This window comes from Lissotriton vulgaris, chromosome 1_1 (assembly GCF_964263255.1).
Source record: "Lissotriton vulgaris chromosome 1_1, aLisVul1.2, whole genome shotgun sequence".
Classification (NCBI taxonomy): domain Eukaryota; kingdom Metazoa; phylum Chordata; class Amphibia; order Caudata; family Salamandridae; genus Lissotriton; species Lissotriton vulgaris.
Genome location: NC_141685.1, coordinates 1,807,615,641 through 1,807,638,503, shown reverse-complemented (window position 1 = coordinate 1,807,638,503; position 22,863 = coordinate 1,807,615,641). Strand labels below are relative to the sequence as shown.

At 48.9% G+C, this 22,863-nt stretch overlaps 1 protein-coding gene across 1 annotated transcript in view; it reads right to left on the bottom strand.

The window, feature by feature from the left end:
- Positions 1-22,863, bottom strand: part of UTP20 (UTP20 small subunit processome component) — a 1,022,377-nt gene that overhangs the window by 115,749 nt on the left and 883,765 nt on the right. Inside the window, exons 53-55 of the mRNA XM_086919130.1 lie at positions 17,174-17,243; positions 7,496-7,678; positions 3,336-3,467 (exon numbers count right to left, since the gene is read on the bottom strand). Coding sequence (XP_086775256.1) covers positions 3,336-3,467; positions 7,496-7,678; positions 17,174-17,243 — 385 coding nt within the window. The remainder of the gene's footprint in view (positions 1-3,335; positions 3,468-7,495; positions 7,679-17,173; positions 17,244-22,863) is intronic.

Below are 22,863 nucleotides of genomic sequence, written 5' to 3'. Positions count from 1 at the left end.
GTGTCTGTCACGCCAATCTCACGCATCCTATCAATCAGGATGACATGAGAGATTGTATCGAACGCTGCTGTGAGATCAAGCAGGATGAGGACAGCTTTCCTTCCCTCATCCTGCAGGAACTTGATGGAATCGGAGAGTTCTATCTGGGCCGTTTCGGTAGAGTGGCTGGGGCGAAAGCCAGATTGCTGTGGGTGCAGAATGTTATGGTTCTCCACAAATGCTTTTAGCTCCCAGTGCACTATCTGTTCCGTGATCTTTCCTAGAACAGGCAGGAGTTAGATGGGGCGCATGTTCGTCAGATCCGTAGGGGATTTATTCTGCTTTTTCATCAGGGGTTTCACGATGGCCTTTTTCCATTCGTTAGGCACTACCCCTGAGTCTAAGGAAGCATTTATGATAGCGTTGATGTTAGGATTAACTACCTCAATTAAATGATGCAGTATGCGAGGGGGACAGGAGTCAGTTGGTGCTCCTGATTTGCAGGCCAGAATCGCCTTGCGGGTCTGTTGGAGGGAGACAGATTGGAAACCGCAAAGGGAATGATGGTGATCGCCTACCTGTTTCTGGGGTCGAAGAGTGGGAATGGTCACGGGGGGGCGGGAAATCCTTTTGAATGATTGCAATTTTTTCCCCAAAGAAATCTGCAATTTGGCTGCACAGAGTTTCAGAGGGGGGGATTTCGGGCTGAAGAGCTTTGGGGTGAGTAAAGGATTTGACGATGGAGAAAACCGTTTTTTGCTTCTGATGGGCGTCGTTGATAGCTTTTGTGTAATACTCCTTTTTGGCGGACTTTATGCTTGAGAGGTATAATTTCCTCTGCTGAACATAGAGGGCTCTTGAAGCCTCATCGTATGTTTTCCTCCACTTCCTTTCTTTTATTCTACAAAGAAGGTGGCGCTCAGTTAAGGCCTGGGTGTACCATGGGGCGCTCAATTTCCTTCTGGGACACTTCACACGGTCGCCTTTAGAATTAGAGTTTTCCGAGATAATCTGATCCATCCAGACGTGGAAGTTGCGAGAGTCAACCGATACATCTCCCACCAATTTAGGGGCCTGTGCCAGTGGCTGGGAGTCCAGCTTAATACGGTCGGTCACCTTTCTCCAGTTTACCGAGAAGGAGGGTTGGGAGCGCTTTATTGTTGATGAAACTAGGACTTGTTGCTCAATGTCAAAGGGAATGAAACTATGGTCGGTCCAAATTTGTGGAATAGGAGGGGACGTAGTCATTGTACTTCAGTTGGAACAAATACCGTCCAAAGTGTGGCCGGCTTGATGGGTAGGAGCGGTCACTAATTGAGCCAGTCCAAAGATATTTAGAGTATGTTTAAAACAAGTGGCATGTGGGTCGACGCACGATTCCAGTTGCATATTCATGTCTCCTAGTAGAGTAAAGTGAGGGTAGCATAACATGAGTGACCCAAGTACTTCATCTAGGGAGTCCAGAAAGGAGGTGGCATTGCCTGGAGGGCGATAGATTAGGCCTCCCGAGAAAGAGGTAGAGGCATTGAGTTTGATCGAGAAGCCGATACTCTCGCTACCCTTAAGAGGGCCTAAATCAAATGTGTGGCACGAGGAAGACTTTTTTACAATGAGGGCAACCCCACCTCTTCGCCCGGTTGGTCTGTCCTGCCTGAAGATGGTGAAATCAGGGGGAAGGGCAGTAGCCAAATCAGGATTAGAGGAGTCGTTGAGCCATGTTTCTGTTATAAAAAGAGCGTCAAGATCATAACACATGATTAAATCGTGTATATCTTGGCTGTGGCAGCCCAGCGAGCGGGCATTGATAAGACCTCCCTTGAAATTATTGCAGCCGTGCTTAGGGGGAGCGGAGCGAATGGGCATCTCTGTGGATGTCCAGAGAGACGTCCATTTACAATGTGAACATGAAAAGGGGCCCCAAATTTGGTCAGTGGGGAGACAACCCTTACATAGATCATCTATCCTAGGGCGAAGTGCCAACAATTCCCTACTGTCATACCTGGTGGTGGATAGATGTTGCCCAGCATGCCCCGCGCCCGGCGCGATCCTGGCGCGGACGGCGCAGACTGGCTTGGCTTAGGCGCGGCTTCGGCGCGCAACCGGCGCGCCCGCTGCGCCAGCCCGTTGCGCCGTCTGGCCGGTCTACACATTATATAGGGAGAGAGGAGGGCGGGAGGACGGCGCAACTAGAGCGCTCCCCCAGCCTCACCAAAGATGGCGCCCACCGCCGCCGAGTATCGTCTGGAAAGCGCCTGGGCGAGGAGGAAGGAAATTAAGAAATGGGTAAGGATGTCAGTGTGCCTGGCTAGTAATTCCCACTTAACACTGTTAAAAGCCCCCAAAGTTAAAAGCAGTACAATATTAAAAAGCTCCTAAAGTGCATTCAAGATCGGCACCACGTTCTGGTACACGCAGCTCGCAGCCCCAGTCACCCTCACTAGGGAGAGCTCCGTTAAGGCACCGAGCTTGCTAAGAAGCCCCGCTAAATAATCCAGGAGGGCGGGAGGACGGCGCGACTAGAGCGCTCCCCCAGGCTCACCAAAGATGGCGCCCACCGCCGCCGAGTATCGGCTGGAAAGCGGCTGGGCGAGGAGGAAGGAAATTAAGAAATCGGTAAGGGTGTCAGTGTGCCTGGCTAGTAATTCCCACTTAACACTGTTAAAAGCCCCCAAAGTTAAAAGCAGTACAATATTAAAAAGCTCCTAAAGTGCATTCAAGATCGGCACCACGTTCTGGTACACGCAGCTCGCAGCCCCAGTCACCCTCACTAGGGAGAGCTCCGTTTTTATATCATTTTGGCCCAGCATTAAAGATCCTTCTATTTTTGTACCATCCTGCATCACGAACAGTATCAAGAGACAGCAGACACACAATGTAACATGTGCTATAATCTACTCGCTGACTCACAACCAAGTCTATTTAAAACTTCACAACAAACCATCAAGCAATAACCTTAGTCAAGTTCACAATATGCCATTTCCAGGAGTCAAGACCAGAGAGAAAAGCACACAGCCAACAGTCCGCTCTCCAAAACTGGGTCTCACAGAGTGGACATGTTTATGCAATACTGTATGCCACAACAGTCAGCTGCTGGAAAATTCTCTCAATATGCAAGAAGCAATAGAACTCTTGACATGGTAAATCATCCCCTTTTCTTCCAGAGGCTAATACATTTTAATGTCTGACGGTCTTCCTCAACATTATGGTTCACAAACAAGGAAACATTATAATGTACCATGTGTTTATATGTGACAGCAAAACAACTGAACCCATATCACGTCCCTACATCCTTTGGCCAGTTATTTGTGTTCTTCTAGATTATGCCTCAATACGTTTTACATGGAAACACTACTTACATCTTCAAATTTTGATGGACTAATTTCTTTTTCAATAAGTGGAAGAATAGCTCCAAGTCTTCTCTCAAATTCCACTCCTTCAGCTTCAACAAATAAGCCACACGTCTGGGCAGCCAATCTTCTATGTGAGGGCTGTTGGGAAATATCAAACACACAATATAATGCTAGTACTTACTGCACAGTGAAAAGAAATATTAAGAGTTGATAATACTGGTGTCGACTTGTGGACAAGACAAGATTTCCCATCTATCTTTATTTTAGAACCACAGTGCTGAAAACTGAGAAAAATCACTCTAGAAATGTAGTGTTAGAGGAATGGCAAAGGGGGACAGGGGAAAGCTAATACCAATTTGTAGCACTTAGGCTGCCTATTCGATATGTACTTAGTGAACGTCGTTCACCACTACATTAGAACCGGCACATCTGAACATATCAGTACCAGTAGCTCTCTGCAAAGGCCTCCCCATACTTTTAAAGGGTCTTTAAAAGCATTTCTTTATGGGTATTCCACATGCAAACCGGACATATGTTTGTAGGAAGGATACATTTTGTAAATAACTAATTGCTCTGCATTCTTTGTTCGCACTTATAACGATCAACCATATACACAAATTTAGAGACGAAGGCACACATTGCAGAGAGGTCCCATACTTGAAATGCATGCCTTAATAATCAAAATTTGGAAACTGAATGACTACCAAATGTCATGTTCACTCCAGATCAGGGGTATCCAACAATCTGCAGTTTCTAGTCAGGAGCACCTAAGCAAAGATTCCAAGTCTCTGGTTCATTCAGAGGGACTGGAGGAAAACAGAGCCCAATTTCAAGCACAACATGCAGGAGACATTTTCAACTCAGGTCAAAACTTCAGATGGGAGATTGAGAAACCTGAGGCATAGCCCAACACGCACACAGTTTGGAATACTTGGTGAAACAATAATTATGACCCTGCGTGTCAGCGGATATTCACTCATCATGCTTCGTTTTCGTAAGGGCACAGCAAGCTCCTGCACTCAAGCCTCAACTGGAGGCTCTGCTGCATCCCTTAATGGTACGACTACTCAACTACACTGACAGTGACTTAATTCTGAATGTGCCAAGAACCAATGGAGACATCCTATATATATTGAGAAGACTTATGATTTGGCCAGACTAAACCATACATGTGCAGCTACGGAAAACATTCACTTGAGTCATACGAAAACTCAGGACAATGAAGCTGGAACACAAGCTCCGGTAACCAGCAAATCTGAAATAAGAATTTCTGAACAAGTCCTACTTTTTCTAAAATCCTGAACTGGCATGAGGTTGGATAGGAGAAAAGAAGGAGCTTCACAATAACAATGTCTACATTGATCTGGCACAGGATAAAGTTATAGAGCCACTCTCCCAGTCGAGGGACCAGGAACAATTAGTTGGGGGGGCGAAGCCAGGCAAGGGATCCAGCCTGCAAAACAACCAGTGGTCCTGGAAGACTGGAGAGTTTTGCAGGGTGTGGGGAGGAAAAACAGCAGTCCGTTGAGACAGCACCTTTCAACCCAACACGTTGAACGTGGTTTGTAACTAATTTGCAGATTTCAAAAGATGTGTGAGGTGAGCAGCCCGTAATCGAGCGGATTACGCTCTAGGCGAGTTGATGGAGGAAGGGAGATTTAACAACATAATCTACATGGTCTCAAAACACAGAAAGGGAGATCTCCTTTTTCCCATAGTTTATAGAACCTGTTGGGGCAACAGGTGCTTCTAGGGTGGAAGTGTAGAGAAGTTGGGAGTAAGAAGGAGTGCTGTTACTAATATTAGTGTACTGATAATAGAGTTGATAATATTAAAACCGAAAGTATAAAAACTACACAAGTTTGAGGCAACTAATTTATCAATATTGCACATCAAGGTAACTACACTGGCTATCACATTATTACTTTGAATGTGAATTGGCTCCCTGACAAGCAGTTCTACAATAAGCAAAGCTTCATTTATCAAATATATTGTTTCTGCAAGAAACACATTTAATGCAGTGTAGGTACACCTTCCTAGGATATTATGGTTTGGATAGAGTGTTTCAAAATGGTAGCAGACCTAACAGTACTCAGCCAACTTTAATGGAGCATGCTCAACAGGCTCTCAAAGGACCACTGCCCTCTCAGACTGGGTACTGGCCCTGGGATTGTGTGTTGTATCGCCTCCATAGCACCTAGGAAAAAAACATTCACATTTTACCGCCCACAATCTCTAGGCTTGATTATTTCTTTCCACCAGCACCTGCCTTCTCCTGAACTAGCTGGGTTTCATGGTTTCTGGCACCGGGAATTTTTGATCATTCACCTGTGGAAAAGGATGTTGGATGGGAGAAGGGAATACACCAGAATACACCAGCATTTGCCGGCAAAACGTGCTGTAGCTGTTGGACAAGGAGTTTGTTCACTATCTGGGAAATGAAAAAAAAACACTTCCAAATGAGTATCAGGCCGGTTCCCTCAACATGCACAATATGGGAAGGATTTAAAGAGGCAGTAAGGGACAGGGTCTAGAAGGGCTTGAAGCAAGAATACATGAACTAGAAACTATTTACATAGTCACAGGAGAGAACATGACCTTGCGGTAGCTTTGGATGCATTAGATTCAGCTAGAATAACTTGAATTGTATCCTACAGATGAGTATATAAACTTAGTGATGAAACTAGAAAGCTCCTATACTGGCTATCTAACATTGAGGCCAAAACTAGAACCATGCTAGGTACCCGAAAAGCCTTTACAGCATTTAAAACGGAGGGAAATGGGCTTAGAGAGCTATTTGCAAAATATTACAGGCCTCCCTACAAGGCTTGTCAGAGCAGGAATTATAGTCCCCACTGGTGAGCAATCCCTTGCTACTGGAACTTTCTGGTACAGATAGGAAAGAGCTATGCCTTCCTCTTTCAGAAGAGAAGATCAACGATGCCTAGTTCTAATGGTTTCCCTAGAGTTTTTTAAACTTTTCAGCTCCCTAGGCTCACTCCACTAGCCAGATATGATGAAGCAGGCCTGTGATAGAAAGACATTGGCAATTGATCTGAATTCGCCCACAATATCTGTTTTGCTCAAACTGGGTAGGCAAACTGTTCAGATCCGTGCCAATCATACCATCCACTCTCACTCATTAACCTCAAAATAAAAGTGTTAGCTAAATCAGTTACAAATAGGCTGATTAAAGTAGTTGATTTATTGGTGGACATGATCATACTGGCATTAGGTCTAGTAGGGGCACTAGACACAGGGGGCTTTGCTGGTGGGGGCTGTCAGTTTTCTTGCTCCGTGGACACCTTGGTAAGACTCCCAGTCCCAGGGTGCTCGTTTGCCCCAAACACGCTGCAGCTATCACAAGGGGAGGTGTGGGCACCACGCTTATAGTGAAGCCTCTCCCCATGCAGCGCGGAATGCGCTGGGTTCCGGCCACGCTCGTTAGAACCTGGAAGAGTCTGGGCTGGTCCAACCCCCTATGGACTACATCTTGGATACCTAAGGCACTGTGAGTGCCCTGCGCTATATTTGTAAAACAAGTTTGAAGAGGACCAGCTCTTGGGACACTTTGTATCACTAGTTTGTCACCTTGCTTATTGTCTTAGTGATGTACCATTGAGTTTTAAGTGGGTGTTAACCTGATCAAAGTTTTTTTTTAGTTTAGAAATGGGTAAGAGAAAAGCTGCCGATTGTGGGACTGGGATGGCGGTACCAACATCTAAAACAATTTAAAAGGCTCAGAAGCATGCTGGGGGGGGGGGGGAACTGCGTGCTCCATCGTATCAATAGCCTTTTGGTAGAATGCAAGGAGATTCAGTTCAGGCTGGACTGATTTCCATGAGGAGCAGGGTCAAGGCTGGTTTGCATATGACTGGGTCCAAACTGAGCGGGTATGATGAGCAAAAGAATGATTGGTTGGGATGCTACACGAGCGATTGCCAGTTGTTGGACAAATTGTTCAGTTTAACCAACAAGTATCTCACCAGGGAACAAATTGTTCTCTATTAACATTTGGGAGTTTGGAATATGTTCACAATCTGGTGCAAGAAATGGAAACCTGAAAATGACAGCAGCAAGAAACAGACTTATACAAACGGCAAATACATTTAAATAGTTCAATACCATCATAAATATTTTTTGTTTAATTCTTAAACGGAATGTACCTTTTTATTACTGAACCAGGTTGTAACTAAAGAGAACATCAAGTCTTGATTTTCAGTGTTCATTTTGTTGAGTAAAGATTTGATTGTCAGGGATGCCATTTTCTTGCACTTAGCTGAGTCATCGTTTATCATCATTAGCGCAAGGGGAACAAAAAACACTCCACAGTACTGGTGAAGAAGATGCTGAAAATAGAAAACAGACATTTGAACATTAAAACAACACTACTATATATGGAAATACAGACAGATAAATTAAGAGTGCCTGTAAAATCTATACAGATGTTAATTTTTTTTAATGCTCGGAGGCAGCACGAATACATGCATTTTATAACTGAAAGTAGCATATAATTTAAATATACATAAGAAAAACCAGTTGAGGTTAGAAATATCCCCATAATTATGACAGGAATTTGTTAGTGGATATCATTTTCTTTTATTTATACTGGGTTAATTGGAGGGTAACACTACTAATAAAATTACTAAAAGTGGCAGGCCAACCTAAGATATTAAAAAGGCAACCTGGTGCCAGCCTGAAAGCAGTAGCCACCCTCCTCCCGTTTTTAAAGTCTATAAAGGCTCTCAAAGAGGTATAGTTTTGGGAAACATGGCAGACTACTCCAACTGTCAGCTACAATATTTTTTAAAACATCCTATTAGAAAAAAACAATTCCAATGGGCATAACCATCTACTGTCTTGCATATCCCATAAAGTATCCATGTCATAAATAGAAATCCTGCAGATCCTGTCCCTCCTCCCTCAAAATCTTTTCTTCTTGTATCTGGGCATTGACAATGGCGCCAATTGTCCTTGTGTTTCCAGCATGTCCCTGGCTATATATACCAGAGGATCCCCTATCTGTGCTAGGTTTTTCCCCATTTTTTTTAGGGCACCCCCTACTTTTATATGCCTTCTTCTAAGCATGCACACACCATCCTATCTCTTTTTTCCAAGCTTTGGCCTTCAGCATCCTTCCCCAACCCCCAGAGTCGAGCAATATTCTGTTTAGCTACGCTCTGTCGCAAATCCATCCATATCCTCGGGTGCCGTGCGGGTTGTCTCCACCTCACCTCATATGTTCAGGATTTATTGTTCCACTTCTGTAGTCAAGGCAGTCCCTTCCGCTTAATTCATAATGTCTGTGATTTCCTCCCATTACTCCTGGATTATTGGACAAGCCCATATTATAGGAAATGCCTCTTCCCATTCCCCATCTTCAAGCGTCCCCATGTCCCTTTCCCATTTTTCCCTAGCTAGAGCATAGTGCTGGGTGAGCTGTTTTATATATTTCTATATGTCAAGCATGTCATGGGGTCTACCAGTAGTCTGTCTTCCAGAGGGGTGGATTACGCTATTATCGTACTTTGTGGTGCGAGGGCTCGCAAGGCGTGCTGAACTTGTAAGTAACGAAATGTCTCTGTAGATGCCAGGTTCTCAAGGTCTGCTAGAAGCAAGTCCCCCCCACCAAATCGTTGCACAAGAGTGAAAAAATGTCCCACCAAATCCCACACAGTGAATCCCTGAAGCCCTTTTAGGGATCCCAAACCATCCCATCCCATAGTGGAGTCATCTCTGTGGGTGTATTTTGCCCTCTGAGGTAATGCGTCACTTCTTTCCATAGCTTAATTACCATTCTTTTGTGCGGTGGTAGTGTAGGCAGGTTTTTTTATTTTTTTTACAGAGGTTTATATAGAGCGAACTTGACCTGAATCAGGTATCAAAGCGCCTTACATAGCACCAGTTGCATCAAATAAGGACACATTAATTTTGGCACGGGGAGATTAAGTGATTTGCCCAGAATCACAGGATGTGCAGCGTCATTTCCGAGACTCAAACCCAGTTCAAGGTCGACCGCCCTAGCCGTTAAGCCAACTCCCCTTGTCTACGTTATAGTGCTACTAGATATTCCCTGTGTCCCAGCATGAAGCTGTCCATTCATAATTCCGGGCCTGCCTAGGCCATAAAGGCCCAGTTGTCCTCCGTCATTAATTGGACTGACCAGTAATATTTCTGGACATCTGAAAAGGCAAGATCGCCATCCCAACAGCTTCTAGTTTACTTGGACATAGCAATTTTTGCTGGGCCGTCGTCCCACCTCAAACTCTCTAAAATCTCTCTTAGGGCTCTCAAAGCGAGCATTCTGAAGCACATAGAGCAATCGAGGCAGAGACATAATCTTAAATAGCACTGCCCTTCACAGCACCGAGAGCGGGAGGGCGCGCCAATGTTTTACATCTTATCTTAATCTTTCCCGAAGCGGTGTCAGGTTGCGCGTGAACAATAGTTCTACGTCTCTAGTTACCTAAAGACCAAGATATTGGAATCTCTCCTTTACGACCCGTATTCGGAAGTCTGGTGGCAAGTTTACTGGTAGCAGGTTCAGTACCTTGCCTCTCAGTGGGTACAGCAGTGACTAGAGTCAATTAATGAAATAGCCCGAATATTTACCAATATTTGTAATTCTTTGCACAAGTTTGGATATTGACATCTCAGGGTCAGCCACATAAAGCAGGACATTGTCCACATATAGGGGTATCCTGTCTTCTCACGCGCCTCTCCATTCTAGTCCCTTGACCAGCGGGTTCTGGAGGATCTAGGCCGCTGGTGGATCCAGTGCCTGGGTAAAGATAAGAGGCAATAGTGGGCAACCCAGTTGTGTGCCCCTCTGGAGCTAGAACACAGAGGAGTAAACCCCATTAACCCTGACCCTAGCGAGCTGGCTGGTATAGAAGAGTTGGACCCATTGAATGTATTGTGGCCAAAACCGAACCTCTCCACAACCACAGCATGTTTCCCCATTCTAGCGTAGCAAACACCAATTTTGTGTTGAGGGACAGAACCACAGCATGTTCACACAAGGTGTCCGCTTGCCCTTGCACTCCATACAGATGCCTAGGATTAAGTCTTGCACTGCGAGAAGACAAAGCCTGATTGGTTTGGGTGTATTACGGAAAAAAGAACTCTTCGCAGCCGTATCAGTAATAGATTCATGAATATCTTGATCTCTATGTTCAGTATTGAAATATGCCTGTAGAAGGCACAGTCATCAGGGGGTCTTCCGTCTTTCCTTATCACCGCAATAGTGTCCATTAGTTGATCCGGTGGGAGGGAGACCCTCTGTTTACTTTTTTTTATACATAGCTAACACATGTGGGGCTAATTTTAAGGCCCTGGTTCGATATGCCTCCACCGGGCTTCCATGGCTTTTCAGGTTTGTAAGCTGAAAATTGCCTCCTCTATTTCAGACACCTCTATGTCTGCGTCTAGGTAGGTCCAGTCCACTCAAGACAGTCGGGCAGGCTTATATCCAGGAGGAACTCACTCACCTCCTCGCCTGCCACAGCTACCCCAGGCAAACAGATTCAGACATAATTCAAGGCAAATACTTCTGAAAAGTTTTTGCTCCCTCTAATAGGTTCACCCTCTGCATTTCTGATCTCTAGGACCCAAAACTGTGCCTCATCCTATTTGTCCAGTCAAACCACAAGTTTGCAAGACTTGTTTTCTACATCGTAGAGTAGCTGCATCGTGGCTTTTTGGGCTGCGATTGATGCATCTGTCACAAGATCTTTATATTCCTGTTGTGTGAGGTGAAACTTAAGTAATAGAGTGCCATCTGCTTCCGTATATGGTGAGAGCTCCAGCTCCTGGATCTCCCTCTGTAAATCACTCTCCTGTCTCGGCTATTCATTTTTTACCACTACCAATAGAGGAGATAGCCTGTCCACTGATCACTGCCATATAGGTCTCCTGAATTGTAAGCACTGTGGTTACCGAACCCTCATTGTCTGTGAAATATTGATCATTATGTTGCCAGTTTCTCTACAATTTTGGGGATTTTAAGGAGTCTTGATTGGCAGCCTCTTGCAGACTACTGTCCATATTGGTGAGTGATCTGAAATAACCCTAGCCAAGAGAAGTTCTTCAGAATAGAGATGGACATGTGTGTGTCGGGTAAGGAGGTAGTCTATGCATAACCCCTCAGTAGTAGATGTATTGCCAATCGTGAGGGCTGTGAGTGCCCCAGAGGTAAGCCAATACCCCTGCAGTTAGAAAGTCCTGAAGAGGGCTTACTCTCTACGCTTGTCCTTTATTTGGCAATTTATCTAATTCCGCTTGCGGTGTCAGATTAAAATAACCCCCAAGATCAAGGCTCCTTCTGGGAGCTACAGCAACATACAATTCACATATGGCAGGCTCAGCGTGGGGAGTTTGGGTGTGTATATACAGAGCACAGATTGAGTGGGAGGCCCTCCCAGTGTGCCATAATTACCGCTAATCTACTCCACAGGTCTGTCCATATCTGCTGGGGAATAATGGGAGAAGTTTTCATACGAAGTATATCTTCCCCAATAGATAAAGCTGTGTAGTGGTTTGGGTCATAATATTGTAACCCTCTCTATCCAGTGCTCTACACGTTATTCCATATCAAGTGTGTTTTTGGGAGTAACACCATGTCAGGGGAATGGCGTTTGAGGTATTGCAACACCACCTCTCTTTTAGTTTTACTATCCAAGCCCATTAACATTCCAGGTTAGGACTTTCAGTGCTTTGCGGGCTTCCATTTGTGGTTAGCAGCTGGTCAGTGGATTTCCCCCTCAGCATCCAGTCTGACGATCAGCACGGGACTGGTACTCTCCTCATATCTGTGGTTCCCGACAGTGAAAATACCCAACAGTAAAACCAGAGCAAAACAACACAACTTCTGAAAACAAAGCCCCTACCCTGCATAGTGAGCTCAAACTATGCCTCATGTGAACAGTCCAGCCCGAACTGCCAAGCCATGTCTTCCCTGGACCGGAAACAAGCTTCCGAGAACCGGTTTCTGGCATTCCAGCCGTCTTCAGCCCGGCTTACTTCAATCCAGTGGTAAAGTGAGCAAGGGACTCTCGTCTGAGCATATCCTGCCACACTTATGGCGGCCAAAAGCGGTATAAAAGGGGGTGGTGATGGAGGGAGCATCTGAATCAATCAAACACTCACACCCAATCAAAAGATCTGGGTTTAATCCATCACCGTTCTTTAGCCCACTCTGCCACCCCAGTTCAGACATGGCTATATGCAAATCAGTCTGACCCTGTGCCTCATGGGAACAGTTTGCTCAGACCTGAGTCCCATGCTCTGCACACCACTGGAGTCAAGCTATCCTGGCTGAAGACGGCTGATAGCCAGAAAACGGTCCTAGGATGCTTGATTCCGGTCCAGGAAAGACATGGCTTGGCAGTTCGGGCTGGACTGTTCCCATGAGGCACAGGGTCAAGGCTGATTTGCATACGGCAATGTCTGATCTGGGGTGGTGTGGAGTGCAATAAAACGATGGATTTAGGCCCAGATCTCTGTACTGGGGTGAATGTATGACATTGTTCTGCATTCTGTCCATCAACTGTGGTTTTTGCATTTGTCACCCCGAGTGAAAGGGGCATGCTCAGACGTGAGTCCCATGCTCTCCACACCACTGGAGTCAAGCTATTCTGGCTGAAGACGGTTGATAGCCAGAAACCGGTCCTAGGATGCTTGATTCCGGTCCAGGAAAGACATGGTTTGGCAGTTCGGGCTGGACTGTTCCCATGAGGCACAGGGTCAAGGCTGATTTGCATATGGCCATGTCTGAACTGGGGTGGTGTGGAGTGCAAAAAACAATGGATTTAGGCCCAGATCTCTGTACTGGGGTGAATGTATGACATTGTTCTGCATTCTGTCCATCAACTGTGGTTTTTGCATTTGTCACCATAAAATTGCAGGTCGCCTATCATAGGTCCATGCCTGGGTGGGGGGGAATTGGGGAAGCCCTCTGTGTTGTCAAAAGTGTCTCCCTGCTTTTGTCGGGGTCTCCCTGCCTCCCCGGCTGCGCTGCTGCTTGTCATTCGTTTTGTGGTCTGTTGTTACCAGGTCGCCTTCCCTTGAGCCAATCCCACGCCTCAGCCGGGTTCATGAAGAGCCATGTTTCCCCTCTTTTGCGGGAAAAAGCATCATATATTTAAGAATTTTTTTCCTCTGTACACTTTACTCTTCATCAAAACTGCACCTTAACTTCTGTACAAGCAGTGAGAAGTCTGGATAGATAGGCACAGTCCTGGGCACACGTGGTGAGGATATAAAGGAGTAGCAGTAGTCTCTGTACTGGTAAAGTATTTTGAGGTCGACACCAGTGTGTACTTGAGCGATAATTAATGAGAAAAAATCATATGGAATCAAACAATCAGCCGACATGTGTTTCGTTACAACGCAGGGCTGCTACTCTGTTTGAAGGTCCGAGAGTATGGCCCCACAGTGCCAGTGAAAAATCCAATCCGGCCTGGGGTGATACTTTGAGCAGCGAAGGGCGTTGTGCCAGCCTGTGGGCTCAAGAGGTCGGATGAGGGGGGAACTTGAAGTTAAAATGCAGGAACAGAAGGCGGGTGCGCCGTATCTGAGGGTCACGTTGGTCTTGGACGTGTGTCAAGTCAGGAAAGAGTTTTTTCAGAGCGTGGACTGGTAGCACAGAGCAACTACGGGGTCTGAAAAGCCGAATATGGCCTGATTGACGAGTCTGCACACAGGGTGTGTGCGGGAGGGCGGGTTTGCCGGTCTGCTACTCTGGTGGAGTGGTCTGAAGATCCGAGGTCCGTTCAGACCACGTGTCCCCAGGACTGTGCCTGTTAAACCGTTGTGGGTTCTTGATTCACAATAGCAACGGGGGTTAAAGGGTTGTTCCCCAGACCTGGCAGCACTGCTTACAACGACAGCCCACATAACCCAGAAAAGCATACCAGTCTGAGCGCCAATCCTCCTGAACATAACTTAAAACCCAGCATCCTAGTTATCACTTCTAAAGTCTGGATAAATGTTGATGGGTACATTTTCATATTTCAAGGGCGGGCTCCCCTCGGATGGCCTGTGGGACAACATCTCGACAATTATAGAGACGGGCAATAAAAGTCCGCAGTGGAGCCCCTTGTCGAGTCAGGGTGATTGGGTCCTATTGGCCCACTCCACAGAAAAGAACTTAGAGAGTCCCTTGAGTTTTAGGGTATTCAGGAAAAGCTCCTCTGAAAACAGATTCACACTGGGCCCCTCCGCTCTATTCGGGACCCCAACCACCCTGATAATGTTCCTCTGGGAGCGACCTTCAAAATCCTGCAACTTTGCTCACATTATGTCTGCCTCCTTCCATACTCAATTTATCTGCTCCCTAAGAGTTTTAGTTTCACTACGAAGCTTCACCAGTGCCACTTCATTTTCGGTTACTTTCACCCATTTTGCGGATATCAGCTCTGAGTAGCATGACTTCAGTGGCCACCGAGTAAATTTGGGGCTCTAGGGAGACCCGCACTACTTGAACCCCCTCCATTATATCCTGTGGTGAAGGTTGTGAAGTTTTTATGTCATGGTCCTCAGGCAGGACCTGTCCTTCCGCACTTTTCATGGTGTCAAACTGTTGTGTGGGGCTGGCATACTTATCCAGTCTGAGTTATTAAGGTCCCTTTGTGCCCTTGCCACCCGTCATAACTGTATGGACCCGTGGACAGGGGGACCTATATAGAACACATTAATTCTTATCAGGGCCTCTCACACTCCATCCTTTAACCTCCCTTACCTCTTTTTTGTTGTAGCTCTGCAATGGGTGGGCCTTAAATTGCTGGCAGCGCCACCCTGCATTGTAGCGTCACTCATCTGGTATTGGGCAATCACCACCCGCCATGTAGTGGTAATCACTGCCACCTGCCCGGGGCTTCCGCCTCTCCCCTTGTCTACCCCTGCAGCCTCTATGCTTTCCCCTAGAAGGGTAAAGTGGCAGCTTCTCTGCAGCTGGCTTCTGATTTCAATGACCAGATTTCCACTGGTGTCCGGCAGCCAAAGTCAAGCCAATCTCTGGAGCCTCACATAGCCCCGCCATTGCACATCGGCTGCCTCTCCTCTGTGCGTCCACAGCCAGAGCTCCCTTCTTCCAGTATAGCCTGACTCCCCTCATGCAGCCCTCTTATGGGGGTGAAGGCACGTGCAGAATTGTGGTCGCTGTCCAGCTAGGTCACGTCAGTACCACCAAGGAACAGCTGGTAACGGTTGTTTGACATTACCACGCCTTCCTTCATCACGCACATTTCACACTGCATACCACTACCACTCATTTACATTCATTCTCATTACAAACACCTTCACCACGCATTCCACAACCACGCATACTTTTACCACGCTTACTGCCTCTGAAAAATTCTATCACAGTGTAACACTGCCACACACTGTTGAGAATGTATTCATTAACTCTTAACCCTTTCGCGGCGGCGCAAAGCTCGCCACAGCGCGGGGTCTAGGGGGTGAGCGCTGTGCTGCCGTGCTCATGAGGGAACCACGCCTTCATGAGTCACGGGGGCGTGTGCTCATGACGGCGCAGTTTCGTCACGGCCCCGCCGGCTCATTAATTCGCCCGCATAGGCGGGGAATTAATGCCGCGTGGGTGGAGCGGCAGCCGCATGACGGAACCATGCCGTCATGAGCACACGCCGCCCATGACTCATGGCGGCGTGGTTCTGTCATAAGCACAATGGGTTAATATATTTTTTATTCTATTTTAGTACTTGAACAGGTTATATATTTTGGGGGTAGACCCCCTATGCCCCCTTTTTTAAACATCCTCAAATGCATGGTTTTGTCTTGCGATGTAAGGACTTACGATTACGATTCACGATCTAAAAAATGCATGGAAAATGCACTAAGAAGAAAACTTCTGAGTAAAGGCTGTTTTCCCTGGTAACCACCATTTTCCCAGGTATGGCACTCGCACCCGTCCGCAAGACGACCTCGCCTGTCCCCAGCGATCTCTAGGGCTGCCGTTCGAGGACTGAGCTAGAGCATCTTCACCGCCGCCTGCCTGTCTGCTCATCCTCTCAAAAAGCTTCGGAGGCTGCCTCACAGCAGGCACACATCATCTTATTTACCCGCAACCTGGCTCAGCTATGTGAGCACGGTGCTGCCTTGTGGGGGAGTTCCCCAAGTCTGCTCACCCTCTGTGGTTACCGCTATGGGTTGCTGCAGCTCTACAGCTTTCCTGCACCTTCCCGCTACAAAATCATTTTGATGGCTCGGTGCAGGACAGGTGTTTGGGGGGGGGGGGGGGATTATATTAAAGCATGATCTGAGCCACTTCATTAAGCAGCCATCTTCCATGCCGCTTAAACACATCCCTCGGCAGCTACAATTAATCTAAATCACACCCTGCTTCAGTTTGACCGATATTCAGTGCAACTTCAAAAGCACTCATCTACCTTAACCTTTTAAAATATTTTATAAAGGAAGTAAAGGGGGGTGCACAGTCACTGCCACAGGAGACTGCGTGCAGAAGAGGGGGGAGGGTAGTTAGTGGCAGCTTAGAACTGCCATTCATAGCAACTTAACACCCATTTATATCTTCCCCACAATCTCTGCTCCAAATGTTACTAAATGAAGGCCTCAGTGTAGGCATGTATGGGAACTGACAGGATTTATTTTATACTTGGGCGAGTCTAACTATTTTCTTTGACTTATTACATGAGAACAGTGAAGCAGGCCAAAGTACAATAAATCCGGCATTTTTGACCATATTCGATATTAAAGTTTACATGTCTTCCTATATTTTCACTTATACCAATACTTGGTGATGCCAAAGTATGGACCCATTGCTAATTAATATTAAATATTAACACACACTTAATAGAAAGGCTCACCTGTGGGAATGTTTGGAAGAGGTAAGCAAACATTTCCAAAGCTGATTCTCTTCCAGTCTCATATTCATAACTGCAACAGAAAACAAGAACAGATAAAGTACACTCAGATTAACTATAGGCCCTACAAAAGGCATTTCTTCTGCTTTTTTTTTTTACTGTGTAGCTCCCTACCTGTATGTGCCATATTTACTTTGATGGCTTGATAACTGAGCTTATTTTACTTTATTTTTTAATCCATAAATGACATCACCCGTTTCTCAGATTATAAACGGAATAAGATTTTGAACCATCAATCAATATTTTAATTTCCTCAAAGAACAAGCTAATTTTTCTGGTCTATCCTCTATCTAACCAAAGATTCCTTACCTTGTGAATAATTCCCAAGCGTCAGACTGGATCTGGAAAGTTTCAGAGCATTTACACTGCAGGCTGCTAGGTGGTGTTGTGCGGCCCTGCGTCAATGTTGTTAGGTTCTGAAAGGGATGAGCAGAGCTGCATATGTGCGCTGATATGCGTTGCTTTCTAGGCTGCCAACCTCCTGAGACACAGAGGCTATCGGCAAGTTGGTATGATCAGTGTGCAGATCTGTAGATTGGTACCTTTTCAGATAGAAAAAAATCCACTTCATAATACAGGAAGAGTGAGGAATCTGTGGTTAGATAGAAAATACACCAGAAAGATTGTTACTAAACACAAGTTGTTCTTCTGATGGATACTTCTAACTGCAGAATCCTCGCCATGTCAACAGATACCATAGCAGTACCTACCAAGGTGGTGGATCTGTGAACAGGATCAGACCAAAAAGTCCTGCAGGACCAAGTGGGTAAAATGCCCCTCTCAATGAACCGGACGCACAAGTTACTACTTGTGTAACGATATATCTGTAAGAGACATTAGTTAGTGATAGATTCCTTACCTTAGAATATCCCCAGGCGTCAGACTGGATCCGGAAACTTTTGCGTAGCAATACCCCTGCGCGCTGGTAGGCGTCGTCTGCGGCTCCGCGCCCGTCGTCGGCGTCGTGAGCGCCGGGATGACGTCGTCGGAGTACTTAGACGGCGCCCATGCGCGCTGACGTCAGTTCTGATAACACAGCTTTTCCGCGCCAGATACGCAGAGCCATGATAGAACTAACACTGGTGCCATGAAACTAGGGCCCTGAAAGGGGATGACCTTAACCCTAGATATCAGTTCGCAGAACGGGGAGGATGGGTGGGCGGTAAGGAATCTATCACTAACTAATGTCTCTTACAGATATATCGTTACACAAGTAGTAACTTGTGCATCTGAAAGACACACGTTAGTGATAGATTCCTTACCTTAGAATAGATACCCCAGCAATACCAACCCCGGTGGTGGGTCTGCGAACCAATATCACACCAGAAAGTCCTGGAGGACGGAACGGCCAAAGAAGCCATCCCTCCGGACTTGACTGTCCAGGCAGTAGTGTCTTGCGAACGTGTGCAGCGAGGCCCACGTAGCTGCCTGGCAAATGTCCTGCAGGGGGACACCGCGGCCCAGGGCAGTTGTCGTTGCCGTGGCCCGAGTGGAGTGAGCCCGCAATCCAGCTGGGGGCTCCTTCCTCGCCATGGAGTAACATGCTTGGATACACAAGATGATCCACCTAGAGATGGTCCTCTTGTGCACAGCCTTTCCCTTCTTAGCGCCCACGTAACCAACGAAGAGTTGGTCATCCACCCGGAATTGGCGTGTGCGATCTAGGTAGTAGGAGAGCGCACGTTTTGGATCCAGACGGTGGAGCCTCTCCTCCTCTTTCGAGGGATGCGGAGGCGGAAAGAAGGTGGGCAAAGTGATGGACTGCCCGATGTGGAAGGCCGTGACAACCTTGGGCAGAAAGGAAGGTCGTGTACGTAACACCACCTTATCAGGATGAACAGACAGGAAAGGCGGAGAAGAAGAAAGAGCCTGGAGCTCACTCACCCTCCTGGCAGAGGTGATGGCAACCAGGAAGGCCGTCTTTAGAGTAAGGAGACGAAGAGGGCAGTTATGAAGCGGCTCAAAGGGAGCACACATCAGATAGGTGAGAACCAGATTCAAGTCCCACTGGGGCATCACGAAGGGAACAGGAGGGAACATGTGCGTGATGCCCTTCAGAAATCTACTCACAATAGGGGACTTGAATAAAGAAGGCTGATCTGGTAGCCTCAAGAAGGCTGATAGAGCAGAAAGGTACCCTTTAAGAGTGCCCAGAGCAGAACCCTGCTGGGCAAGGGAAAGAAGAAAGAGCAGCACTTCCGAAAGGGGTGCAGAGAGAGGATCCACAGCCTTTGCTGTGCACCATGCCACAAATCTGTTCCACCGGCAGGCGTATACCGACTTTGTGGAGGGACGCCTGGCTGCCAGAATGATATCACAGACTTCGGGAGGCAAGTCAAATGGCCTCAACTGCCGCCGCTCAATCTCCAAGCTTGTAGGTGGAGACTGGACAGGTTCGGGTGCAGGACCGTCCCCTGCTGCTGCGACAGAAGGTCCTCCCGAAGAGGCAGACGAATCGGGGATCGACTGACATGCTGAGTAGCTCGGGATACCAGTATCTTCGCGCCCAGTCCGGAGCCACAAGGACGACCTGGGCCCGGTCGTGCCTGATCTTCTTCAGCACTCTGGGCAGAAGTGGTATAGGCGGAAAGGCGTACAACAGACTGCAGCTCCACTCGCGACGAAAAGCGTCTCCGAGCGAGTGCCGCCTTGGAAACTCCAACGCGCAGAACTGCTGACATTGCGCGTTCTCTTCTGTGGCGAATAGATCTAACCAAGGCTCTCCCCACTGTCGAAAGAGACCTTGCGCCACGTCCGAGTTCAGACGTCATTCGTGATCCATCATGCACCGGCGGCTGAGTTCGTCCGCCCTGGCATTCAGAGAGCCTGCCAGGTGTTGAACCACCAGGGTCACGCCCTGATGTTCCAGCCACTGCCAGAGGCGCAGAGCCTCCTGGCAGAGGGTCCACGACCCCACACCGCCCTGTTTGTTGCAGTACCACATGGCGGTGGTGTTGTCGGTGAACACTTGCACTACGCTCCCCCTGACAGAGGGGAGGAATGCCTTCAGTGCAAGACGAATCGCCCGCAGCTCCAGAAGGTTGATGTGGAGCCGGGACTCCGCCGGAGACCAGAGGCCTCTGATCTCTGCCTCTCCCATGTGGCCTCCCCAGCCCTGGAGGGACGCGTCCGTCACAACTACGTGCTCCGGCTGGGGTAGGGAGAGGGGTCTGCCACTGACCCAGTCGCGGTCCGTGAGCCACCACTGCAGTTGCTTTGCAGTGCCCTCTGAGATCAGGACATGATCGGACAGGTTGCCCTGATGCTGGGCCCACTGAAACTTCAGGTCCCACTGCAGAGCCCGCATCCGCCACCTGGCGTGACGCACCAGAAGGATGCAGGAGGCCATCAGCCCCAGAAGCCGCAGCGTCAACCTGACCAAGACCCGGGATAACGGCCTGAAGACAGGAATCAGAGCCTGAATATCCCGAACCCGCTGTTCGGGTGGGTAAACCCGAAACTGCGCCGAGTCGAGAACCGCTCCGATGAAGAGGAGCTTCTGAGAGGGACACAGGTGTGACTTCGGCACATTGATGGAGAACCCCAGCAAGTGCAGGAGGTCGGCCGTAGTCTGGAGGTGGCTGACGACTGTCTGGGGCGAGCCCGCCTTCAACAACCAGTCGTCGAGGTAGGGGAAGACTGATACCCCCTGCCTGCGCAGATGGGCTGCGACCACCGCCATCACCTTCGTGAACACCCGTGGGGCGCTGGCAAGGCCGAAGGGGAGCACGGTAAACTGAAAGTGCTCTTGGCCTACCATGAACCGTAGGTAACGCCGGTGGGCCGGCAGGACGGGGATGTGGAAATAGGCGTCCTGCAAGTCCAACGCTACCAACCAGTCTCCCGGGTCCAGGGCAGCCAGGACCTGAGCCAAAGTGAGCATCTTGAACTTCTCCGTCCGGAGGAAGCCGTTGACGTTCCGCAGATCCAAGATAGGGCGTAGGCCCCTTTGCCCTTCTTGGGTACCAGAAAGTAGTGGGAGTAACAACCACGTCCTACTTCTGGCCCAGGAACGCGCTCGATGGCCCTCTTGGCCAAGAGGGCCGAAACCTCCTCTTGCAGAAGTTGCAAGTGATCCCCCGACACACGGTGGTATTGAGGTGGCATGGATGGAGGGGAAGACTCGAAGGGGAGGGAGAAACCCCTTCGGACAATTTGCAGCACCCACCTGTCCGAAGTGACTGTATGCCAGTGGGAGAGGTGATGGCGAACCCTGCCTCCCACAGGCGTCACATGGGCCTGAAAACTAGGAAGGTTTTGAGGCGGGGGCTGCTGAGGGAGGTGTGGACTGGCCTCGCCGCTGGCCCCGACCACCGCCACGGCGGTTCCCACGTCCGCCGCCGCGTTGCTGAACATTCTGCGGCGCGTGGCTGACGGTCCGTGGTGGGGCGCCCCTTCCGTGGCCACGAAAGGAGCGAAAGGCACCCGATTGCTGGCGTGGGGCCGTAAGGCCCAAGGACTTGGCCGTGGCCCTGGAGTCCTTGAAACGTTCCAGCGCATGGTCTGCCTTGTCGCCGAAGAGGCGACGGCCATCAAACGGCATGTCCAGGAGGGTGGCCTGGACATCGGCCGAGAAGTTGGCGGACCTCAACCAGGCGTGGCGTCGAACCGCCACCGTCGTTGCCATCGCCCTGCCCAGTGAGTCCGTGGTATCCAGCCCTCACCGGATAGAAAAGTGTGCTGCATCTCGGCCGTCCGCAAGGGTTTGGCTGAGTTTAGCCCTGACCTCCTCAGGGCATTGTGGCAGCACCTCCGCAACCGTGTCCCACAGAGTGTGGGTGTAGCGGCCCAAGAGACAGTTGGTGTTCACAGACTGTAGACCTAGGCTCACAGACGAGAAGACCTTCTTCCCGAACTGCTCATATCTCTTGGATTCCCTGTCGGGCGGGGCCGACGGGAATGCGGTTTGGGAGTTAGAGGCCTGGATGACCAGGCTCTCGGGGGTGGGATGGGTGGACAAAAAGCATGGGTCGCCCGGCGCCGGGCGGTAGCGTCTGGCCACGTTCCTGTCCACAGGGGGGCCTGTGGCGAGCTTGGACCAAGTGCCCAGAAGAACGTCACACAAGGCCTCATTGAACGGCAGGAGGGGCTCCGCGGAGCCGGACTGCTGTTTGAGGACCTCAGTGAGGAGATTAGTCCTCACGGCCGCGACGGGGAGCTGAAGGTTTAAGGCCTTAGCTGCCTTCGTCAACACTACGCAGTAAGCAGAACCCGCCTCCGAAGCCACAGTCGGGGGCGACGTAAATCCAGTGTCTGGCGAGGTGTCAATACCACTGGCCTCCCCAAGCTCATATGTCCAGTCCTGATGTGACTGGCAATCACGTGCCAGAGGGTCCTCGGACCCCTCCCATTGCTCCTCGTCACCTGGCTCCTGGAGACCAGGATTAGCAGCCAGGGCCTCCTCGTGGAGATAGAAGTCTCCAAAGGCCGACGGAATCGGCGCCCAGCGGCGCCCCTCCGACTCCTGAGTAGGATCGTAGGAAACATTGGGGGCGGCAACCACATCGGCTGCCGGGGACGACACCTGAAGGGACGGCGCCGGCGAGGTCGTAAGGTCGACCGGCGAGGTCCCAGATCCGGAGCCGGATCCAGCGAGGTCGCGCGGCGCCGGGACCGAAGTCGCCAGCGGCGCC